This window comes from Fomitopsis serialis (assembly GCF_022376445.1).
Source record: "Fomitopsis serialis strain Sig1Antser10 chromosome Unknown B0H18scaffold_19, whole genome shotgun sequence".
NCBI lineage: Eukaryota > Fungi > Basidiomycota > Agaricomycetes > Polyporales > Fomitopsidaceae > Fomitopsis > Fomitopsis serialis.
The window spans coordinates 358,512-377,154 of NW_025954979.1; the positions used below are offsets into that span (position 1 = coordinate 358,512).

Sequence of the window (18,643 nt, forward strand, 5' to 3'; positions counted from 1 at the left end):
AGTGCAGATATATTTTGGTCGATTCTAGCGCTAGCCAGATATGACATGTATTACCCAGTGAGTAAGGTGAGTTTCCGAGTCCATGTCTGTTGTTTCCTCTCGCGACAATGGTCTGGTATGACTGCCCCAGGTGAATCTGAGTCGATACCTGACTGATGTCCGGTGCGGTACTCTGCGGCGGTACTGCGATTCGGGTTTGCCATATCGAGGATATGACGCCACGTACGAGCTAATCCTCGAGCGTCGGGAGGCAACAGGAGCTCTGCAAGACTGCAAAGCCGTGGACTTGGGAAATGAAAGGGGACGTTTCGCATGGGCGTGCGAGAAGGTGCGAGGGCAGTCTGTGTCTGGTGTCTGGGACGGCCGCAGTTGCGGAGAGTCGAGGGAGAGGCGTGACACCGATTTGCCCGCGCGCGTTCTCTCAACGCCCACCCATCTAAAGACGCGTCTCCTGCTTTCCGGCCTCCATGCCCTCCCGCTCTCCCAATCCCCTCACCTTCACGACTCTGACGACCCTTCTGCCCTTCCCCGCTTACCGACATGGTTGAGGAGACCGCCCGCGCGACGTCAACGGACAGCGTTCCGACGAAGAGGTCGTCAATCGAGGGACAGTCGGGCTGCTTGACTCGCGCAAACACCCACCTGCGGGACACCTTCTGGCTTGTGCTCAAGCATGCCACGAAACACACAGGCGTGGGCATGATCTGTGCCGTAGCATACTTTGACCCGTGCGTATCCCCCGACCCACTCCAGAGCTCTGCTGCTCACCATGTTCACTTTCTAGAGGCAACTGGGGAGTCGATCTACAATCAGGGTCCCAGTTTGGCTACAAGCTCCTGTTCGTCGTCCTCCTCGCCGGCCTGATCGCGGTGTACATGCAGGTCCTCTCATCAAAGTTAGGATGCGTAACAGGCCTCGGTGCGTCACGCAAATCTTCTTCACACCCCGCGCGCTCATCTGCCAATACACGTCCTTTTCAGATCTCGCATCGCACTGTCGCCTCCTCCTGCATTCGAGGCCGAAGCACACACTGCTATGGCGCTGGCTTGTCCTATACCCCCTGTATGCGCTCGCAGAGGTCGCCATCGTCGCGACCGACCTCGCCGAACTGCTAGGCTCCGCGATAGCGCTCTGTCTCCTCTTCCCCAGCCTCCCGCTCTATGCCGGCGTGCTCCTGACAGCGGCGGACGTGCTCGTCCTACTGACGTTCAGAAATCCGTTGGATGGCCAGCCCGTCAGACTGTTTGAGGTTCTAATCGCTGCCCTGGTACGTTGTTCTCATCCCACACGATCTTCGGCGCACATAAATCGCGCATACATAGGTGTTCATCGTTCTGGTGTGCATGGCGGTCATCATCTCGAAGGCAGACGTGAACTGGGGAGAGGCGTTCGACGGCTTCGTGCCCTCCAAAGCGCTCGTCTCCTCAGAGGGTCTATACAACTGTATGCCCCCAATCCTCTGCACCATCACGACCTGCTGACGCCTATAGCCCCCAGCGATCGGTATCCTGGGCGCGACCGTCATGCCCCACAGCCTCTTCCTCGGTTCCGCCTTCGCGACCCAAGAGCGCGAGAAGCCCGTCCCCTCCGCACCCGACGCCTCGCTCGCGCTCTCCAAGGTCGAGACCAAGGACTCCGTCGCGTCGTCCCTCCCCTATGCCGAGGCGCCGCGTCCGTGGTACCGCCGCTGCACCCTGCGCGGCGCCATGCGGTGCGTGAGACGGAGCGCGAGGGGCTGGTTCACGGTCGTGCGCGCGGAGCCGGAGGGGATGCGCGCGGCGAAGAGCCATGCGGAGTGGGAGAACAATACGCTGGCGTTCGTGAAGATGCATCTGAACCATGGAATCGTGGATATGGTCATCAGCTTGTTGGGTCTGGCGGTGGTCATCAACGCTCTGTACGTCCTCGCCGCTGCGGATGTCCGGAGCTGGTGGCAGGGCTGACTTTGCCTTTGCGCGAACTGTTAGGATATTGATGCTCGCGAGCGCGGTGTTCTACTATGGGTTCGGCCAGACGGGCCAGACGTCCCCCGCGACACTGTTTGACGCGTATGATCTGCTGCAGTCCACACTCGGGAAACGTGAGCGACCAATCTCATGCACGCGCGTAAGGGTCGTGTACTGACGGTCTTCTCTAGCTGCGGCGACGCTCTTCGCGCTCGCGCTCCTCGCCGCTGGACAATCCTCGTCTATCATCGCGACCCTCGCGGGGCAGACCGTCTCTGAGGGCTTCCTCCACTGGAAAGTCTCCGTACGTCCCCTCCCACTCCCTCTCACGCCCTCCGTCCCACCGCTGACCGCTCCCCACTTAGCCCGTCCTCCGCCGCCTCATCACGCGCTGCATCGGGCTCGTGCCCTCCGTCGCGGTCGCCGCGGCGCTCGGGCGGGGCGGCGTGAGCACGCTGCTCGTCGTGAGCCAGGTCGTGCTCTCGATCGTGCTCCCGTTCATCGTCTTCCCGCTCGTGTACCTCACGTCGAGCGCGCGGGTCATGAGCGTCAGGAAGCCCACTTCTGCACGCACGGCTGTGCGGAGTAGGGAGAGAGGAGGCGAGGTCGAGCCGGAGAGGGCGGAGGGGCGGTCCGTGGAGGAAATAGATACGGTAGCGGAGGCGGAGGGGAGGAGAGAGGGCGAGGTGGTGGACGCGGAGGCTGATGAGGAGGAGCTGGTGGACTTGTCGAATGGGCGGTTCATGACGTGCCTGGGTTGGGTCATTTGGGCGTTGGTCGTCCTTGCGAACGCGTACGCGATCGTCACGCTGGCTATGGGCGAGGATTAGCGTCAGGTTGATGTCCACGGTCCGTCGATTGCTGTGTTCTCAGCAGAAGATCGGTGTCGTTGTAGAGTATGGAACGCACACATCACTGGGTTTTGCGGTGTAGAGTAGTTGCATGTTTTGTATCATGATATTGTCACGGACGCCCCTGCATGTATGTATACTAGTAGGAAATACAGATGCCTTTAGTATGATGACGATGCTCCCTTGCAAATGCTACGGACAAATGCGCTGTAAGATTGCACTGCTATGTAAATGCGAAAGCCAGATCTCGAGACACAATCCACCACTCCAAACAACCCAATCACGCATGCTGCTTCTCCAGCGGCGCGATGATCTGGCCCGGCTTCGTGACCACCCTCGGCAACGTCGCCCGCTGGAACCCCATCCTCGTATTCCACTCCACGCCCAGCGGGGTCTCGAGACTGCGCTCGAACTGCGCCTTGCTCGTGTACGGGAACGGCAGGTCCTTGACCGTGTACTTCGCCGCCTTCTTGTCGCGCTTCTCCGAGATGATGACGTGCGCCTTGCCGTAGTCCGCGCGCGTCGTCGGGTCGATCCCCGCGACCTTCTTGATGAGGTGCGGTTTCGGCGGCGCCCTCCTCGCGCCCTTGCCGCCCCAGGCGCCCCACCCGGGCAGGGTCGTGTTGACCTCTTTGGGCGCGTCTTCTTGCTGTTCACGGCGCTTTGCCTCGGCGAAGTCCTGGATAGCAGGTATGTATGAGATGAATATACACAGGAGCGTAGAGGTAAGGACTCACCTGGACAACGTTGTCGCCTGCGAAGGCGAGTGCGACAAGGTCTCGTTGCTGGAAGGCTTTCACACCGTTCGCCTTGCCTTTGCCTTTGCCCTTGGGGTCTGCAAGCAGCTTTTCTTGGTCTTCTACCTCGCTGTTGGCGTCGGATTCATCGTCGGATTCAGTCGGCTGCGCCTTGGACGACTGTGCCGACTTCGAACCCTTGGCTTTGCTCGCCGCCGCAGACTTCTGTTGTTTTGACGGACCAACAGTTGGCGTGCTGTCGCCCAAGGTCATCACGTTCGACATCGAGATGTCGACCGCCGCGTCCTGCTTCGCTTTCTCCTTCGCCTCCTCGCGCTTCTCTTTCCGCTTGCGCAGCTTGTTTTTTGACTTGTCCGCTGATGCGCTGTTTTTGTTGACAGTGACCTCGTGCCGCTTCTGCATAGGACGATCGACATCTTCTACTCGAGCTAGCCAGGGGTTGACTTCCTCGGCAGTAGGTAAGGGGACGGGTCGTAGTGTTGTCGGAGATGTGGCGACGGGTGAGGTCGGTTGTGAAGGCCCCGGGAGGTCGGTGGACTTGAGAGTGACGCTCGAAGTATCGGAGGCGAGCGAGCCGGTAGGGCGGAGTGAGTCGACCTACAAGCACCTATGTCAGACACACTTGGTGCAGTCAAAGAACAAGGCACTTACACCAGGCGGACCAGGTCGATAAATCACACGACCACCGACACGCTGGACAGACGCACCATACGTCGGATCTCCTTCCTCCTCCGCGGCACCCTCACCATCTGCGTCGGCGTCACGTATCTGCCCGCCCATCTCCTTCACGAAGTCATCGACCTCCTCGTTCACCTTACGTTGTTCCCTTGTCATAGCGTCCTTCATGAATTTCATCTCAAAGATGCTCTTCCCCTTCTTTCCTTCCTCAACCGGCGCGTCCCCACCAGCGTCCTCCAAGCCAGCAAGTTCCTCGAACGCACTGGCCTTGATCCGCTGGGCTGAATATTCCGCGTCCTCGTCATCCCCGCTGTCGTCGTCACTCTCCTCGTCACTGTCCCCGCCTTGGATTTTCCTCCGCAGCCTCTCTCCTCGGTCGAGCATTTCCGCGATCTCCTTCCGCTGATCCACGTCCAGCTCACCCCGCCCCTTCATCGCCTTCGCCCACTTGCCCGTGTTCTTATGCCTGAGCGTCGCCCGTTCCCGTGCACGCTCGATCTCCCGCTTCAACCGCGCCACCTCGTCATCCTCGTCCACATCCGACTCGCCCTCGCCAAGCTTGGCAGCGAGCTTCGCCTTCTCTTTCTTCTTGAGCCGGCGGTACGTCTTGCTCTTGATCTTCGCGACGCGTTTCGCCTTCGCCTCCGCGCGGAACATCAGCTCGCGCATCTTGGCGAGTTCTGCTCGACGGGCTTTGACTTCCTCGACGGAGAGGTGGTTCATCTTCAAGGACTCAGTTTGGGCGATGTCTTCGTCCCGCATCTTGGCCGACTTGAGTAGCTTGTCGACAGCACTCTCCAGCTCTGTTGTTGGCTAATAGATTATGAATATGAGGGACTGCAATCTATATGGGGGATGCTAAATACCTTGAACTTTGCTGCAAGCTCAAGATTGGAAGTCTTGCCCGCTGGCTGGGCTTGAAGCGGGAAGCTGAGGTGTTCAGCCTGTAGGTACGAATACCGTTAGCTTGAGCTCTGGTATACGACGCCCACACTCACCTCCTTGATCCGCTGCATGGTCGCCTTCCACTTATCCACTTCCTCTTTCGTTTGCTCGTATGCCGCCTCACGGTCTAGTCGTTCTGCGGTTCTCTGCGGCAGAGGGGCAGCCAAAGTCTTTCCCGGACCCGATTGCGAAGTAAGGATCTTAGCCGACTTCTTGAGAGACTGCAAGTTCGAAGACTGTCCAGCAAGCGGCGCAAGCAAGTCATCAAGTTGTAGCTTCCCTGAGGCTGTGTGTTTGCTCAGCAAGAGTGAGACAGTGTAAAACATTCGCAGACGTACCGAGATGCGCCGCGAACTCGTTCTCCTCCCCTGCTTCAGTCCGTTCCGGTAGCAGTCGCCTCTTCTTCGCTCTTTGCCTAGGTTCTCCATCCTCAGCCTCGGGTGACTTCCGCTTCTGACCGGCATCGAGACTTGTGACAAATCTCTGCAAGTCGTCCAGCGCAGAGGCATCCCCGCCTTCATCTTCCCCTTCAGAAGCGGAGATCTCTTGGTCAAGCTCCTCTTCGTCGTCGTCGTCTTCGTCAGACTCCTCCTCGTCTTCCTCTACATCCCGCATCTCTTCGTCCTCTGCAGACTCAGCGGGACCGTCGTCGGACTTCGTAGATGCATGCTTCGTTCGCCTTACCTCAGTCCTGTCCTGCTGAGCATTGCCCTTCTCGTCTCCGCTCTCCGGTTCGCCTCTGCCGTCAAGGACATCCAGGACGTCAATGAACTCGTCAGGATCGCCTTCCTCCTCTTCCTCCTCGCTTTCTCCCTCATCGTCTCCGCCATTGTCAGAGGCCTCACTTCCCTCGTCCTCCGACTGCGAGCCGCTTGCTTCATCTTCGTTTAGGTCTACTTCTGCGAGACGGACAGCGCGAGAGGGTCTAGGGGCATTGCGCTTCTTCTTGGGTTGTGTCTTAGACCCTTTCTACAATCTTGTATCAGTACATCGTTGTGAAGTTAGCAGAATGTAGGAGCGCACCTTCTGTGAGAAGCCAAACCCGGCAAATCTCTCTTCATCGCTCTCATCAAAGGCCGCATCACTATCAATGTCCTCGTCCTCATCCTCAGCAATCCGCTCATCCTCATCCCCCTCCCCAATAAGTCTGGGCTGCGTCCCCTTCCGCCTATGACCCGCAGCACCATCCTCATCCTCCTCATCGCTACCATCTCCGTGCGCACCTATCAGCTCCTCGCGCTCGTACTGGAGCTTGACCTTCGACCTCCGGACCTTCTCCTGTTGGTACTCGTACACGTCCTCGACGTCCCCTCTGGATGGCCTCTTGTCCTTCTGCGCCTGGCGTTTCGCGTACCCGAGTGCGTTCGAGGTCTTCCGCGACGGCGCGCGGGTCTTCTTCGTGAAGTTTTGTGCCTTTGGTGTTCGGGCCATCGTGCGCAGAGTGCCCGGGAAGGTGAAAGCAGTGTACAGCGTAGGGCCAGATGCGGCCGCGGAAAGTGGAATGCTGGGTGCTCGTGTATCATTTTCGGTACTCGAGAGCGATTTAATCACGTGATCGAATCGGACGGGTCCTCATCAGACTCATTCCAAGCAGTTTAATGAGGCACTTCAAGCCTGGCCGACGTTCTCAAGGCTGTACGCCATGCAACTGGGTACCGGGAAACCTCCTGACAGCCAAACGAACCCATTCTTGTGTGTACAGAACTTGAAGCCCGATGATCTGCGTGCAAGCACTGACCTGACGTTCCAATGTATGTAAGCTGCGACCAACTTTACGACGCGACACTTGAGGGAAAAGCTCATGTCATGGATGGTGGGTCATATGGGATACATGAGTGAGGGATGTCCCTCAGGATGCGAGTAGTAGTGCAGACCATCGACACAGCAAAAAACCAGCGCCAGAGGCGAAACCCACTACTTCAGTTTCTTCTTACTAGAGGACGCGTCGGTAAAGTCAATAAAACTAGCCGGTGAAAGGCAGCTTGAGTGGTACTTACGGGCGAAGCTGCGAAGAGTGGCCGCATCCCCGCTTGCGGCAGTTGGTCGCACGGGGAGGGAGACGTGCGTAGCACTTGCGGCAGATTTGCTTGTCGCAGTTGTACTTGGAGGCGAGCACCTTCAGCGAGGGCTCAATGATACCGCCACGGAGACTACAGGGGCATCGCGTGAGCAAACGAAGCGGTTTCAGTATGTAAGGCAGACGTACCGGAGGACCAAGTGCAGGGTCGACTCCTTCTGGATGTTGTAGTCGCTGAGGGTGCGGCCATCCTCGAGCTGCTTGCCAGCGAAGATGAGGCGCTGCTGGTCGGGCGGGATGCTGCGAATGCGCCGTCAGCCCTGCCACACTTCGCACACCAGAGTTCCGCGCATAACTCACCCCTCCTTGTCCTGAATTTTTGCCTTCACATTGTCGATGGTGTCGGAAGACTCCACTTCGAGGGTGATCGTCTTCCCCGTGAGGGTCTTGACGAAGATCTGCATCGTAGCTAGCCTGAGCCTGTTCGATACTGTGCTGGAGAGGATGTTCACTGACGACCTGGGCGAGCCTGGGAACCAACTGTATAGTCTCGCATGCGGTGGCTGAGTTTAAGCGCCGTTTGCATCACGTGCAGCGTGGTCCTGCATCTATCGAAGCGCCGGCTTTCTGCTTCGTTCGCTCCAAGCCGTTCTGCTGGCAAGCCATGATGCGACTCCCATGGTCTGCACGTCGTTCGCTCCTCTCCAGCCTGTCTAGCTATATTCATTGCAACACCTCTGGACCCGGTAACTTGCTGCTCGCAATCTCACGGTGACACCTTAGGCGACATTGCTCTCTGCCAGGACGCGACTGCGTGGATGTATTCACATTGGCCAACTACTTGTTGCTCCGTTACTCATGGCGCTTTCCTCCTTCAAGATATTGTACAGCTACCTCAGTATCTCGCTTTGTGGTGCTGCCTTGGTCTACATCCGAAGCATTTTGGTCATGATGCAGGGCTGTCGAGATGTCGCCAGGTTAGGACACTTGGAGGATCATGTACCCAGCCATATGCCTTCACTCGCTTCACGCCTTGGTGAGTTTGAGGGCCGTTTAAGTCCAGTCTGTTTCAAATGCGACAAATTGGTTTGTGATGATAATTATTCGTATAACTCAGCTCACTTCGATGCCTATGGGCCATGAGAAGAATGCGATCTCTTTGCTGATTACTTTCACTCACTTTACATAGTCAAGCGTACTCATGATCTTCTCGTATAGATCGTCGAAGTGACATTCATGCCGCCGCCCTGCAACGGCACCGCGTTCATCGGTCTACAGTAAGGTGAGAGGCTTGATCTATCTCTTCGAATGATGACAACATTCTGCAAACTACTCGACGCGTTTCGGCGCGATGAGGGCGATTCCTTTGGAACCATTCAAGTCTCTGAATCTCAGTGTCACATATCCAGTGTCCAAGACTGACCATTATCCACAGGTACTCATTTGTAGATGATGTTCTAGCAGAAGTCCTACTTGTGCGTCGTGAGTCCGATGCTAGCCGCACGCTGCTCTTCGAAGATTCCTGTACTCAAATATACTGCCTGTATCTCCTATTGTTATCATTGATACCAATGTACTATCTTGCACAAATACAGTTCCGCGCGTTATCATGCGCCGAAGTCCTTCTGAGACGGAGGAAGACAGTCATCTGCGTTGCTGGTGAGAAGCCGCTGCATGAGGCACCGGTATCAAGGGCGTCTCCTCATTGTCATCCCTCATGTTTCGTCTCTTCTGCGGCCGGCGGGATGATACATCTTGGTTTCTGAGTGATCTGTCGCCAAGATCGTGCCGTTGCGCGCGACGGCTATCATGTCAGCCTCAGCCCCTGAATTCAAATGGCTGCCCTGCTTCACTGGCTTCGCCGGCTGTGTGCGGGACATCCTACTCGGATGCCCTGAGCGAACCCTTTGTCGACGGAAGCGAACGACATGTCTGACTTCCACCTCGTCGAGCCCAAGGGCTGGGATTGCGACCTTCACTCGGTGCGTGGCGGCGAGCATCGCAGGGATGTGGCGGCGAGATAGTAACGCACCGCGTACAGATCTACTGTGCCTATGTGGGCCACTTCCAGTTGCACAACATTCCATGGTACGTCCGTCGGTTCCCAAAATGTCGGGCGTATATGCTGACGTTGCACCAGGTTTGAACGGTCTTGGGGTGTATTCTTCGAGACGTTCGAGGATTTCCTCAACTTTGAGTGGCCCGTGATCACCGTGACCGACGTCAAGACGGGTCGGCCGCACATAGTGACGCGGATGTCGTCGGTAGATGCATTCAACAAGATGATCAAGACGAGGTAGTCATCTTGCCTACGAATACCGCTCCTCTATACCTGATAGTTTTGCAGATATGGCGAGACTCTCCCCAAGGTCAACAACATACACTTCGTGACGCCGTTCGAAACAAACCAGCGGCATCTCCGCAAGATCTCCGACGCAGCCACTTACAAGAAGGTGCATGCTACGTTGCCTGCTGCCCTGCTTGCGGCGCAAAAGGCACGCGTGAAGAGCGGTGAACCCAAGACAGTCCGAGAGCTCTGGGACGCTAAGGACAAGACCTTCCTTTCCATCGATTTCGAATGGTCGGAGCGCAACTCATCGACTATATTAGAGTGGGGTTACGCGGCAATGCGTTGCGGCGCACTTCACGAGTGAGTTGACCCTTTGACAGACCATGTCTTTTGGCTAAACGGAATGCTCTTTATCACAAGTGCTGAGGTATGGCCGCCTATTCCAGAACACAATTATAGGTGAGCTACCCTTGAGCTCTCTACGGACGAAAATTTGAACTTGGGGTATCTCAGACGGGGCCATTACATCGTCGGAGACCATGTAGACCGGATCGTGAACAAACACCAACCTACGTTTCCTTGGGCCGTAGGTTTCTCTACTTCTCGGTATAACCATCTGTTGACGACACTTGGATAGTATGCGGTACGGGCGATACCCACTCGTGAAGTTACTCGACCACTGAACGAACATCTGATATTGTCAGTTCGCTGACAGCCAGGTCATCCCTAAGGCCCAACTGTCTCGAGTCATGCAAGCTATCATCAGTAGCCTTGCCAGCCCGGACTCAGAGACAACCCCAAACAATCTCGTCCTTGTCGGGCACGGCCTGCACGAAGACCTACGCCGGCTGCAAGAGATGGACATCAGTAATCCTTTCCACTTTGTGTTCCGCATACCATCAGCATGACTGACTGTGCTCACAGAGATCCCGAACAACGTCCTTACACTCGACACGGCAGCCTACGACGACAGCTCTTCGCATCGGCCAGCGAACGCCATGACAGACCCTTCCGGCAAGCCGCGCGCGCAGCATACCACACTCTCCCTCACGAACCTGATCAGGTCTCTCGGCGTCGATCTCCGGTGCACCATGCACAACGCCGGGAACGATGCCATGATGTGTCTGCTCGCCCTTCAGCTCCTGCTCGAGCCCAGAGGTACAGAGATGCCCAAGTGCCGCCCAATAAAGGGTAGACTGGGCGTGCAAGCGGCAATGGCCCTCCCCGTGCTGGAGCAGGAGTCCAGGACTACCGTCGATGTCGCTCACGCCTTCGCCAGGAGGGTCGGCAATGAATACGACAAGGAGCGTGAGCGGGTCGGGGAGCTTGTCGGCGAGGCCGCGGGCGAGCGGGTACTTCGACAGAGCGCCATCTCCGGCTCGTCAGCCTCCCCGGCACGCGTCGAATGCGGGGCGGAGGAGCACCGTACCGAACCCGGAGCCGCTCACGGAGCTGCGGGTGGGAATAGCTAGGATTATCCCTTGACCAGTTTACAGCACTTCGTTACATACGCTTGCTAGATTTGCACCAGACTTTTGCTTGGACGTTCTCTGATGACTTCGCCGCCTACCCTCTTAGACACATTGCATCTACATCGTTGTTATCCATGTCTGGCATCAGACTGTTTCATAAATAATTGTCCAAGTAAACCCTAAACAACAGTGTAGTTCTCGATCTGGAGAGTCGCATCTTCCGAGTAAACGACGTCCTCCTCAGACCCCACCTTCGTGACGGACGCGAGGTGCACGCCCGCGATGCTGCCCTCGCCAATGAACGCCACTTTCACAGGGAAGAACGCACCCGGGTCGTCGCCGCCGACGGAGAACTCCATGGAGCCGGAACGGTCGTCAGCGTTGATGACCGGGATGTTCCAGTCGAGTGCGTGCACGGAAGGGTTGAGAGCCCACTCTCCAGTATGTGAAGACACAGTCGGGTAAGAACCGTCACTGCGACGCAGAACATGTCAACAACGCGAAAGCAACGAGGCGAGATGGACATACGGCAGGGGAATAGAGATCACGACATCGTGCAGCGTAACACCCTCATTCTCCAGTTCGTATTCGATGTTCACCTCACATGTACCATCATTTGACGGCGTTGGCCAGCAGTTAACTGTTCAGAGGTGCGAGTAAGCCACCGAACAACCAAATTCTCGAATGGGCAGACATACTGGACAGCGGGACGTAAGTCTCATCCTTCCCAGCATATCTCCACTTCAGCACCGCAAGCGGCTGGCCGACAGGGAAACCCTTCGTCGGGTCCTTCAACGCAACGACGCGGTCCCTGTTCGCCGCGAACTTGTCCACCTTCGGGTGCTGCTTGAATTGCAGTTCGGGGCCGAAGTTCACTGCAGCGGGTGCGAGCGCGATCCGGAGCTTCGAGAGGTCGGGGTCGGAGATTTGCAGGTTCATGTCGCCCTTGAGCTCGAGGTTGTTGAGACCGCCGTCACGGACCATTTCCGCGGTGATCGTCTCTCGAATGACGACGTGCACACTGTAGCTCATTAGTATAATCGCTAGTTTCGGAGAATCAGACCGTACCTCTCAGCATGACAGGGGGCAAGCTGCCGCGGTCGTTCTTGGTGCTGGTGGCGCGACAGGCTCAGGGGTGTTCGACACCGCAGGCGTACCAGGGGTGACATATCCTCGGAGAGCAACGCGTCCCCCCAGCGCGTCAGTAGCTCTGCCTGCCTTGACTTCTTGCCCCGAGCTTCATACCGCTGCCCTTGAAGGCGGGCGCGCGGACACTTGAAGCCGCAGGGACGCGTGCGGGCAATGGGGGCACCGGGGTATCGTACCGTTGGGGAACGGGGCGTAGCCTGACACACCGCCGCCAGGTAGCTGCCTCCGAAGGCCCACCAGCAGCCGTGCGCCGTTGTTGCTCGCGTCGCTGCATCTCGAGCTGCTTCGCCCGCCGCTTGAGCTCCTCCTTCGCCTCTGCTTCTTTGTTCTACAGATCTCCATGTCAGTCATAGAAAGCTGGACCAAACGGAACGCACCCTCGCAATGATCTCCTGGATCTTTTCCTCGTGACTCTCCATCTCCAGCACGTTCCTGATCTGCGCGAGGTTGACCTGCTCCCGATAGCCCAAGCTGACGATCTCGTCAAACGCCCCGAGCAGCTCGAATGCATGCTTCGAGATCTCGCGCTGCTCCGCGCTTCTGCAGAGGTCGGAGACGACGCGGGCGAAGAGGTGCAATGTTTCGATGTCCTGGAGGATGTTCGACGCTTTGTTGTAATGAGGAGGATTAGAGGTCCTCCAGAGGTTGGTAGACGTAGCGCACGTCGGTGGTTCGACGGACGTGTGTTGTGTCCCGGTAGGGATGAGCTTGGGGAAGGATGCGAGGAGAGACTCGATCCGGCCTTTTGTCATGTCACGGAACTGGCGGGAAACGACAGCTTATATGGGCTCCGTTGGTCACTCGTCAAATGGACGACTCGAGCAGTAACGTACCTTTCCCGCCCTTCGTGCATATTGATGCTGCGAGTACAACCTAGGTGGGGTGCTGTCCAGCGCGGTTGTATGGAAGTATTTCGGAGGTGTTACATACCATTGTGACAGTCAATTATTCTCCGCCCAGCCTCTGTATATGTACACCGTGTCAAAGCTGCCGCGACGATGTGCTAGGAGGATGAGACGAGAGCGTATACCACAGACGCGTTAAGGTCACGACGTGGAGGACTCAATTGGACGCCCAGATATTAAGCGCCCACGCCGAGGCTGAATTCGCTGCAGAACACAATCTTCGACTTCAGATTGAGTATATTGATACTTACGAATTATATGAACATTACATCTAGGGTATGTACTACGCCGGATATATAGCAATTCAGACATGCAACATAGTTGTAAGTCAAACCGATGTGCCGTATCCTCACGATGATCTCCAGAGGCGGAGTAACGACCGTACAGCGGGGAACAAGACGCGTCTCGTCACGCTGAGCGGTGGAGGTACGATGAATCCGCCAATGAGGCCTTGAGTTGCCCATGCGTCCGCTATACAGCAGATCGTCAGCAGCGGAGGATCCCGATAGAAGAGCGACGTACTGCTCATTTGACCAATAACCAAGACAAAGAACGCCGTCCAGAACCAGCCCGCGACGCCGCCTACAGGCTTCCCAGTCGCCTTCTTCCAGAGCCCTTCGAGTATGATGCCAACCCCTGGAGTAGGAAGAACAACGTTGTGCGATGATCGACAAGTGCATCCCGATTTGTGGTACATCCCCGAGCGAAGAACGAGCCAAGCACCATCCCATTGGCCCCGCAAGCAATCCACCGACGTACCCTCCATAGACATGGAACATCTGTCTCAGCGTTGGTGCCAACGTTGCCCCAGTACTCGTGCAGCGAGGTGGCTTTCCACGCCTGTCCTGCACGGGTGGCCACCGCTCAGGAGACTGGCCGAGGAGTCCTACAGCGAATAGGGTGCGATATCGTTGCAGACGTCCATGCCGTATTGGATGATGAATCCGCTCGCGAGGTGTATCGCGCTGGCCACGGTATCGAGGCACTGGGACAGTTCTGGAGGAATATCGATCCGCCGGTGTACGTCCGGCGCGAGGTATGAACTTGAACAGCGAGTCGAGAACATCAATGACGATGTAGTTCCACAGCAGCGAAAGCACGGTGGCTCGCAAGAACGGTCCACGCTCCAGCGAACGCGACTCTTTCGGGACGTAGACACCCTTGCCGAAGTCCCAGCCGATGCCCCTCATGGTGAAGATGATGTCTGAGGCATCTCTGAACCACTGCGGCAAGATGCGACCTGATTATTTGGCGGATGGGCGTGGCCGTTACCTTCCCTGCTTCCCGTCTGCGGCTTGACCGTGCCGCCTATCGGAGGCAACTCCTTCTCCCCGATCTTGAACCTCCCGTTCCTCGCGAACGCAAAGTCGATGTTCTTCGCCACGACTACGAGTGCCATGAAAGCTGGGTCATATAGTTAGTCAGATGGACCCACGAGCTCAACTCCAAGACTCACTCCTACCCCAGTCAATTGTGGAAAAGCGAGGATCCTCCACCTTGAACCAGTACGTACAATACGCTGCGGTCGAGACAGCGATGGGGAGTAGGAGAAGGCGCAGCAGGTGTGTGTCCGCTCTCCGCACCAGGAAAGCCATTAGATAGAAGGGTGCCCAGTACATGAGGACTTGCGGGATCGTCGTCCATGTTATGGGTGTCCGCTCTTCAGGCGGTGGTATGGCGTGGTAAGGATTCCACGATGAGCCATAGTGCAGAATGTCGCTACAGGGCTACATGAACGACACGCGCACACGACGAACAAGCAAGACCTACCTGTCGGACATGTAATAGAGCGCGGTGCAGTGCTGAGTGAGATCGATCTTGGTCGGAAGCTTCGAGGAACGTCAACCTTCGGGACGGTGTCTGACAAGGGTGACCCAAGGGTTGGCCTCAAGTTATATGAGCCGCACAGCCCGGGCCCGCAGCGCTAGAACGCGTTTAGAAGACCGACAAGCGTGCTGCGTCGAGACAAAGGTTGCGCCCCAGACACATGTACATGGCCGGTCCGATGCCGAGAGCGTCAGTCATGCATGTTCTGCGATGATATCATCCATGACTACTCGGGGGCAGTACTAGGTAGCTTGACTGTATGTAGCTGCAGGATTCCCATCACAAATGGCCACAATACGCTGCGAAACGTAGCGATACCTGTAGGTTGAGGCAACATCGCCCGTTTTCTGGCCCCGCTTACTTGGGCGCAACTTTGTCACCGAGAAACCATGCACTGTGCCAGGCGACGTATGCCAGGAAAGAGCAGGCTTCTGACGATGCTGAGCTTTCTCGGAACGAGGATAGCCCCAGGCAGACCACCTATAGCCCAAGCATCCGCTGCGAACGGGCCCTAGTCAACATCATGTTAGCACTCGCTGAAATGTGTTACATACTGCACATCTGGCCCAACACGACCACCCAGATCGCCGTCCAGCACCAACCCGCAATACCTCCAACTCTTCTCCCGGTGTAGCGTTTGTACGCGTTCTCCAGTAAGATGGCGACTCCTTGAAGCACGAAGAAGAGCACCACACGATGGTCCGACAGCTGAAACGCAAGTTCGTGGTAGAGCCCGGATGCGAGAAACGTTCCGAGAACCATCCCAGCCTGGCCAGCGAGCCAACCACCAGGATAGCCACCGAAGGAGAGGAACATGTGCCGAAGGAGTTGATGCCAGCCTTTGCCCCAGAACTGGTGCAGCGACGTGGACCTCCAAGGACTGTCGTAAAGTGGAAACCAAGATTCCGGAGAGGCGCGGAAGAGGCCAACGGCTAGCAGCGAGACGAAGTCGTTCCCTGCCTCGAGACCAAAGATAATCATCATGCCGCCCAGGACATGGACGGCCATCGAGAGGCAATAACGCAGATGCAGAGGCAGGTGTGGTAAGAACAGTGAACCGCCTTCCAGGGAGCCCACCCCAGGCACGAGTTTGATAAGGGACTCGCATAGATCCACGATTAGGAAGTTCTTGAGAATGGCGATAGTCGCGCCTGCGAGGAAACACCCGCGCTGTGTAGATCTTGTTCGTGGAGGTATGTAGACGTCACGACCGAAGTCCCAGCCGACGCCCCGTAGTGTGCATGCGAGCTCGAGTGCGTCCCTCAAGCACGACGGAAGGACACCAGGATTGGGTGAGCGTGTAGAATCCGCCTCATTGACATGTTTGAGCCTCTTCTCTCCCGCCTTGAACCTGCCATCTCGTACGAGTGCAAAGTTGAGGGACTTTCCTATGATATAGTAGCCAACCAAGACTGTGACCTTTCAGCACGTCCATTATTAAGAGAGAAAGTGCAGACCCACAACGTAGGAATTCGAAACTCCGGTAATGGGCATCTTCGAGCTTGTAATGAAAGGTAGAGTACAGCGCGCTCGCCACAGCGATTGGCAGCAGGAGTAATCGGAGAAGATGTGTGTCTTCCCTTCTGGCAAGGTATGCGAGGAGGAGGAAAGGTATTGCTGGACTGAGGATCGCGAGGGGCAATGATCTGGCAGAGAGAGGTTCAAGTTCACGACCCTCGGACGGAGGTAACAGCTTTTGAAACGCGCGAGAGGCACCGCTGCAGACACTATGAGCATAGGTAGTGGGTATGAGTGGTATATTTAGAAAATCAGCAGAGAGACTGACTCCTCTAAGAGCGAATGTTCTCTTCGCATATGCGTAGCCTGTAGGTGTCGTCGCGTACAAACTGCTTCCACTGTCTTCCGGGGAGCTCCTCGAGGCCTCTGTAGCCACTCAATGTTCTCTTTCAAGGCAACAGACAGACGAATGAAAATCTAGTAGGATGGCACGATGGTTGAGATGACTGCAAGAGAGACTAGAGGATGCACCCGTCCGAACTGACGTGACCGCGAGCAGCGGGCGCCTAATCGACCACACTGAGTCCGACACCTTTTCTGAATGCGCTGCGTGCTTATGAGCAGGTCTATACCGAGGGTGAACGGTGTGATGTGGAACCAGAAGGGAGGCAGGAGCCAGCTGTCATGCTCTCTGGGAAACATACGGAGATCGGTTTGTGGGTAAAATACAGTGAGTGACTCGTCCGTGATGCAGTAGTAGTACTAGAATGATCGGATAATATTTCGCTGCGAGAGCGTCCAGTGCTACGGCAAGGGGAGTCAGACCGCTGCCCGAACATGACATGGGCACTATGAGAAGGCATGACAGTAAAGCTAATCCACTCGTTCTCCGGCCTTCGGCCCTCGTCCTGAAACTTCACATCGTAGTTCAACACAATATTTGCCATCGTAATCTTCAGCTCGTTGGCGGCGAAGAACCGTCCAGGGCTGCAGCCGCACCTAAACTCAGCCACATTCAAACTAAGCCCGCGCACAAGGGCATACACACCACACGTGTTTACCGTGACCGAAGCCTATGTCCTTGGCGGAGGTCGTGACATAGTGATGCTTCGTTCTCTCGCTCTCTTCCTCCCGCAGCCTAGAGAAGCGGAATGGGTCGAATACGTTGGGGTTCTCGTAGTTCGCCTCATCGCGATGCGTGGCTGTCGCGACGGCAGCCAATATAGTGCCCTCCGGGACGTACGTGCCATCGGAAAGCGTGACGTCTTTCATCGCACGGCGGAATATGGTGACTCGTATGATGGCGCATCAGCGGAGGCTCCGTCACGAGCGAGTCCACTTACTCCCGCTGATACCGTTGAGCTGCTGCGATTCCTTGAGAAAGCTGCGAGCTTGATCATGTGTTCCAGCACGGCTTTCGACCAGCCGTCTTCCTTCAGAACACATCGGCCTCTTCACGGAGATGCTGGGCATGCTCAGGGCTTGCAGCCAAGTGAAACAGCGCATGAGGAGACCTGGCATATTACATGTCAGCAATATCCTGGAGGTAGATACCGTACATACGATGGTCGATGTATGGAGGGAAGCAAAATTGATGCCGAGAAGTGACTGCATCAGGATATCTTCTGCGTGGCCAGCCCTTGACGTCTCGCTCCTCCATGGTCACATCAGGAAGTCATCCTGTGGGATGTAGTCATTGCAGGTCGACATAACAGTCCGATATTGCCACTTACTGGCTTGTCGGCCCATTCCTACCGTATTGATCCAGCTGCTTCTGCCGCTCGTCCAGTATGGGCTTCACAATCGGCAATATGCGGCGCCTCACCCACCGCGGCCAGGAGAACGGTCCGACGAACCTGTTCGTCATTCAGATACGATAAGGCGGGGGTGAGTAGCCAGACTGACGGCTTCAATATTGCCGGAACGAAGGCGAGCACCGCGGCTCCTTTGTTGACGTCGTTGGCAAAATCACCACAGTCCAAGAAGTCTTTGTTACGACCTCCATACATAGCAGCTTCGGGACCAAATTGTGCTCTTACACAATGACTCTCCAACGAATATGCGATTCCCGCTCTCGCCACGATTTCATGCGGTCTCGACCCGGCGATGGGGAGCCATTCTGTGGGATTAGCCGAATGCATTGAAGCAGGACTAATGGTGATACCTAGTCCGAACTTGCAGGTATTAGCTCCTCCAGGCAACTGGACTTCATTGACCACAGCGGGGATATCGAGCAAGATTGCGCGTGAGTGATGCTTGACTGCTATTAGATGGAGCGGATGGTGTCTGAACTCCGGCTGGACTATCCACTGCAGGTGAAGGTACTGTAGCAGGTAGTGAGGTAAAA

At 56.4% G+C, this 18,643-nt stretch overlaps 10 protein-coding genes across 10 annotated transcripts; 3 read left to right on the plus strand and 7 right to left on the minus strand.

Annotated features, from left to right (window-relative positions):
- Positions 1-3: 3 nt before the first annotated feature.
- B0H18DRAFT_996301 (uncharacterized protein) lies at positions 4-446 on the minus strand. The gene is made up of 2 exons (XM_048045406.1): positions 227-446; positions 4-172 (listed from the first exon to the last, which is right to left on the minus strand). Exons 1-2 carry the CDS (start codon positions 312-314, stop codon positions 51-53), a joined length of 210 nt encoding a protein of 69 aa, XP_047895615.1. The 5' UTR covers positions 315-446; the 3' UTR covers positions 4-50.
- Positions 447-540: 94 nt separating this feature from the next.
- Positions 541-2,776, plus strand: B0H18DRAFT_873735 (natural resistance-associated macrophage protein-domain-containing protein; the record flags this gene model as incomplete). The annotated part of the gene is made up of 8 exons (XM_048040309.1): positions 541-728; positions 785-918; positions 981-1,267; positions 1,323-1,443; positions 1,498-1,897; positions 1,968-2,080; positions 2,138-2,250; positions 2,312-2,776. The coding sequence occupies 8 exons, from the start codon at positions 541-543 to the stop codon at positions 2,774-2,776; spliced, it is 1,821 nt and encodes a 606-aa protein (XP_047895616.1).
- A 301-nt stretch (positions 2,777-3,077) lies between these two features.
- B0H18DRAFT_873761 (Utp14 protein-domain-containing protein) lies at positions 3,078-6,609 on the minus strand (the record flags this gene model as incomplete). The annotated part of the gene is made up of 7 exons (XM_048040312.1): positions 3,078-3,476; positions 3,535-4,152; positions 4,207-5,046; positions 5,100-5,177; positions 5,232-5,464; positions 5,517-6,147; positions 6,202-6,609. The coding sequence occupies 7 exons, from the start codon at positions 6,607-6,609 to the stop codon at positions 3,078-3,080; spliced, it is 3,207 nt and encodes a 1,068-aa protein (XP_047895617.1).
- Positions 6,610-6,851: 242 nt separating this feature from the next.
- Positions 6,852-7,705, minus strand: B0H18DRAFT_931053 (ubiquitin-carboxy extension protein fusion). Its single transcript, XM_048041720.1, has 4 exons — positions 7,556-7,705; positions 7,385-7,495; positions 7,176-7,328; positions 6,852-7,111 (listed from the first exon to the last, which is right to left on the minus strand). The coding sequence occupies exons 1-4, from the start codon at positions 7,657-7,659 to the stop codon at positions 7,093-7,095; spliced, it is 387 nt and encodes a 128-aa protein (XP_047895618.1). The 5' UTR covers positions 7,660-7,705; the 3' UTR covers positions 6,852-7,092.
- A 129-nt stretch (positions 7,706-7,834) lies between these two features.
- On the plus strand, positions 7,835-8,817 carry B0H18DRAFT_996313 (uncharacterized protein). Its single transcript, XM_048045407.1, has one exon. The coding sequence runs from the start codon at positions 8,054-8,056 to the stop codon at positions 8,336-8,338; it is 285 nt and encodes a 94-aa protein (XP_047895619.1). The 5' UTR covers positions 7,835-8,053; the 3' UTR covers positions 8,339-8,817.
- Positions 8,818-8,884: 67 nt separating this feature from the next.
- Positions 8,885-11,098, plus strand: B0H18DRAFT_175001 (uncharacterized protein). Its single transcript, XM_048036972.1, has 9 exons — positions 8,885-9,177; positions 9,237-9,283; positions 9,336-9,491; positions 9,543-9,845; positions 9,906-9,944; positions 9,999-10,071; positions 10,123-10,128; positions 10,190-10,352; positions 10,410-11,098. The coding sequence occupies exons 1-9, from the start codon at positions 9,124-9,126 to the stop codon at positions 10,955-10,957; spliced, it is 1,389 nt and encodes a 462-aa protein (XP_047895620.1). The 5' UTR covers positions 8,885-9,123; the 3' UTR covers positions 10,958-11,098.
- A 38-nt stretch (positions 11,099-11,136) lies between these two features.
- B0H18DRAFT_1149071 (Mu homology domain-containing protein) lies at positions 11,137-13,173 on the minus strand (the record flags this gene model as incomplete). The annotated part of the gene is made up of 8 exons (XM_048035711.1): positions 13,037-13,173; positions 12,940-12,979; positions 12,484-12,884; positions 12,182-12,434; positions 12,039-12,129; positions 11,656-11,978; positions 11,486-11,597; positions 11,137-11,431 (listed from the first exon to the last, which is right to left on the minus strand). The coding sequence occupies exons 1-8, from the start codon at positions 13,037-13,039 to the stop codon at positions 11,137-11,139; spliced, it is 1,518 nt and encodes a 505-aa protein (XP_047895621.1). The 5' UTR covers positions 13,040-13,173.
- A 32-nt stretch (positions 13,174-13,205) lies between these two features.
- On the minus strand, positions 13,206-14,981 carry B0H18DRAFT_996321 (uncharacterized protein). Its single transcript, XM_048045408.1, has 9 exons — positions 14,782-14,981; positions 14,468-14,730; positions 14,284-14,415; positions 14,036-14,251; positions 13,931-14,007; positions 13,813-13,851; positions 13,724-13,790; positions 13,534-13,647; positions 13,206-13,482 (listed from the first exon to the last, which is right to left on the minus strand). The coding sequence occupies exons 1-9, from the start codon at positions 14,790-14,792 to the stop codon at positions 13,361-13,363; spliced, it is 1,041 nt and encodes a 346-aa protein (XP_047895622.1). The 5' UTR covers positions 14,793-14,981; the 3' UTR covers positions 13,206-13,360.
- A 233-nt stretch (positions 14,982-15,214) lies between these two features.
- B0H18DRAFT_931061 (uncharacterized protein) lies at positions 15,215-16,798 on the minus strand (the record flags this gene model as incomplete). The annotated part of the gene is made up of 4 exons (XM_048041721.1): positions 16,625-16,798; positions 16,300-16,565; positions 15,393-16,250; positions 15,215-15,336 (listed from the first exon to the last, which is right to left on the minus strand). Exons 1-4 carry the CDS (start codon positions 16,651-16,653, stop codon positions 15,215-15,217), a joined length of 1,275 nt encoding a protein of 424 aa, XP_047895623.1. The 5' UTR covers positions 16,654-16,798.
- A 190-nt stretch (positions 16,799-16,988) lies between these two features.
- Positions 16,989-18,295, minus strand: B0H18DRAFT_996325 (cytochrome P450; the record flags this gene model as incomplete). Its single annotated transcript, XM_048045409.1, has 3 exons — positions 16,989-17,588; positions 17,640-17,810; positions 17,859-18,295. Coding segments are annotated over 3 exons (531 nt in total), but the record flags the coding sequence as incomplete, so codon positions are not given.
- Between the last annotated feature and the right edge of the window lie 348 nt (positions 18,296-18,643).

Excerpts from the sequence above, each read along its gene's own strand:
- B0H18DRAFT_175001 (XM_048036972.1), top strand. The coding sequence starts at position 9,124 with ATGTCTGACTTCCACCTCGTCGAGCCCAAGGGCTGGGATTGCGACCTT. Across the intron at positions 9,284-9,335 it reads CAGTTGCACAACATTCCATG|GTTTGAACGGTCTTGGGGTG; the intron begins GTACGTCCGTCG and ends ACGTTGCACCAG. Across the intron at positions 10,353-10,409 it reads GCTGCAAGAGATGGACATCA|AGATCCCGAACAACGTCCTT; the intron begins GTAATCCTTTCC and ends CTGTGCTCACAG.
- B0H18DRAFT_931053 (XM_048041720.1), bottom strand. The coding sequence starts at position 7,659 with ATGCAGATCTTCGTCAAGACCCTCACGGGGAAGACGATCACCCTCGAA. Across the intron at positions 7,496-7,555 it reads AAAATTCAGGACAAGGAGGG|CATCCCGCCCGACCAGCAGC; the intron begins GTGAGTTATGCG and ends GCGCATTCGCAG. Across the intron at positions 7,329-7,384 it reads ACCCTGCACTTGGTCCTCCG|TCTCCGTGGCGGTATCATTG; the intron begins GTACGTCTGCCT and ends ATGCCCCTGTAG.
- B0H18DRAFT_996321 (XM_048045408.1), bottom strand. Across the intron at positions 14,416-14,467 it reads CACAATTGACTGGGGTAGGA|CTTTCATGGCACTCGTAGTC; the intron begins GTGAGTCTTGGA and ends TATATGACCCAG. Across the intron at positions 13,483-13,533 it reads GGTTATTGGTCAAATGAGCA|CGGACGCATGGGCAACTCAA; the intron begins GTACGTCGCTCT and ends TCTGCTGTATAG.
- B0H18DRAFT_996313 (XM_048045407.1), top strand. The coding sequence starts at position 8,054 with ATGGCGCTTTCCTCCTTCAAGATATTGTACAGCTACCTCAGTATCTCG.
- B0H18DRAFT_996301 (XM_048045406.1), bottom strand. The coding sequence starts at position 314 with ATGCGAAACGTCCCCTTTCATTTCCCAAGTCCACGGCTTTGCAGTCTT. Across the intron at positions 173-226 it reads CGACGCTCGAGGATTAGCTC|AGTACCGCACCGGACATCAG; the intron begins GTACGTGGCGTC and ends GTACCGCCGCAG.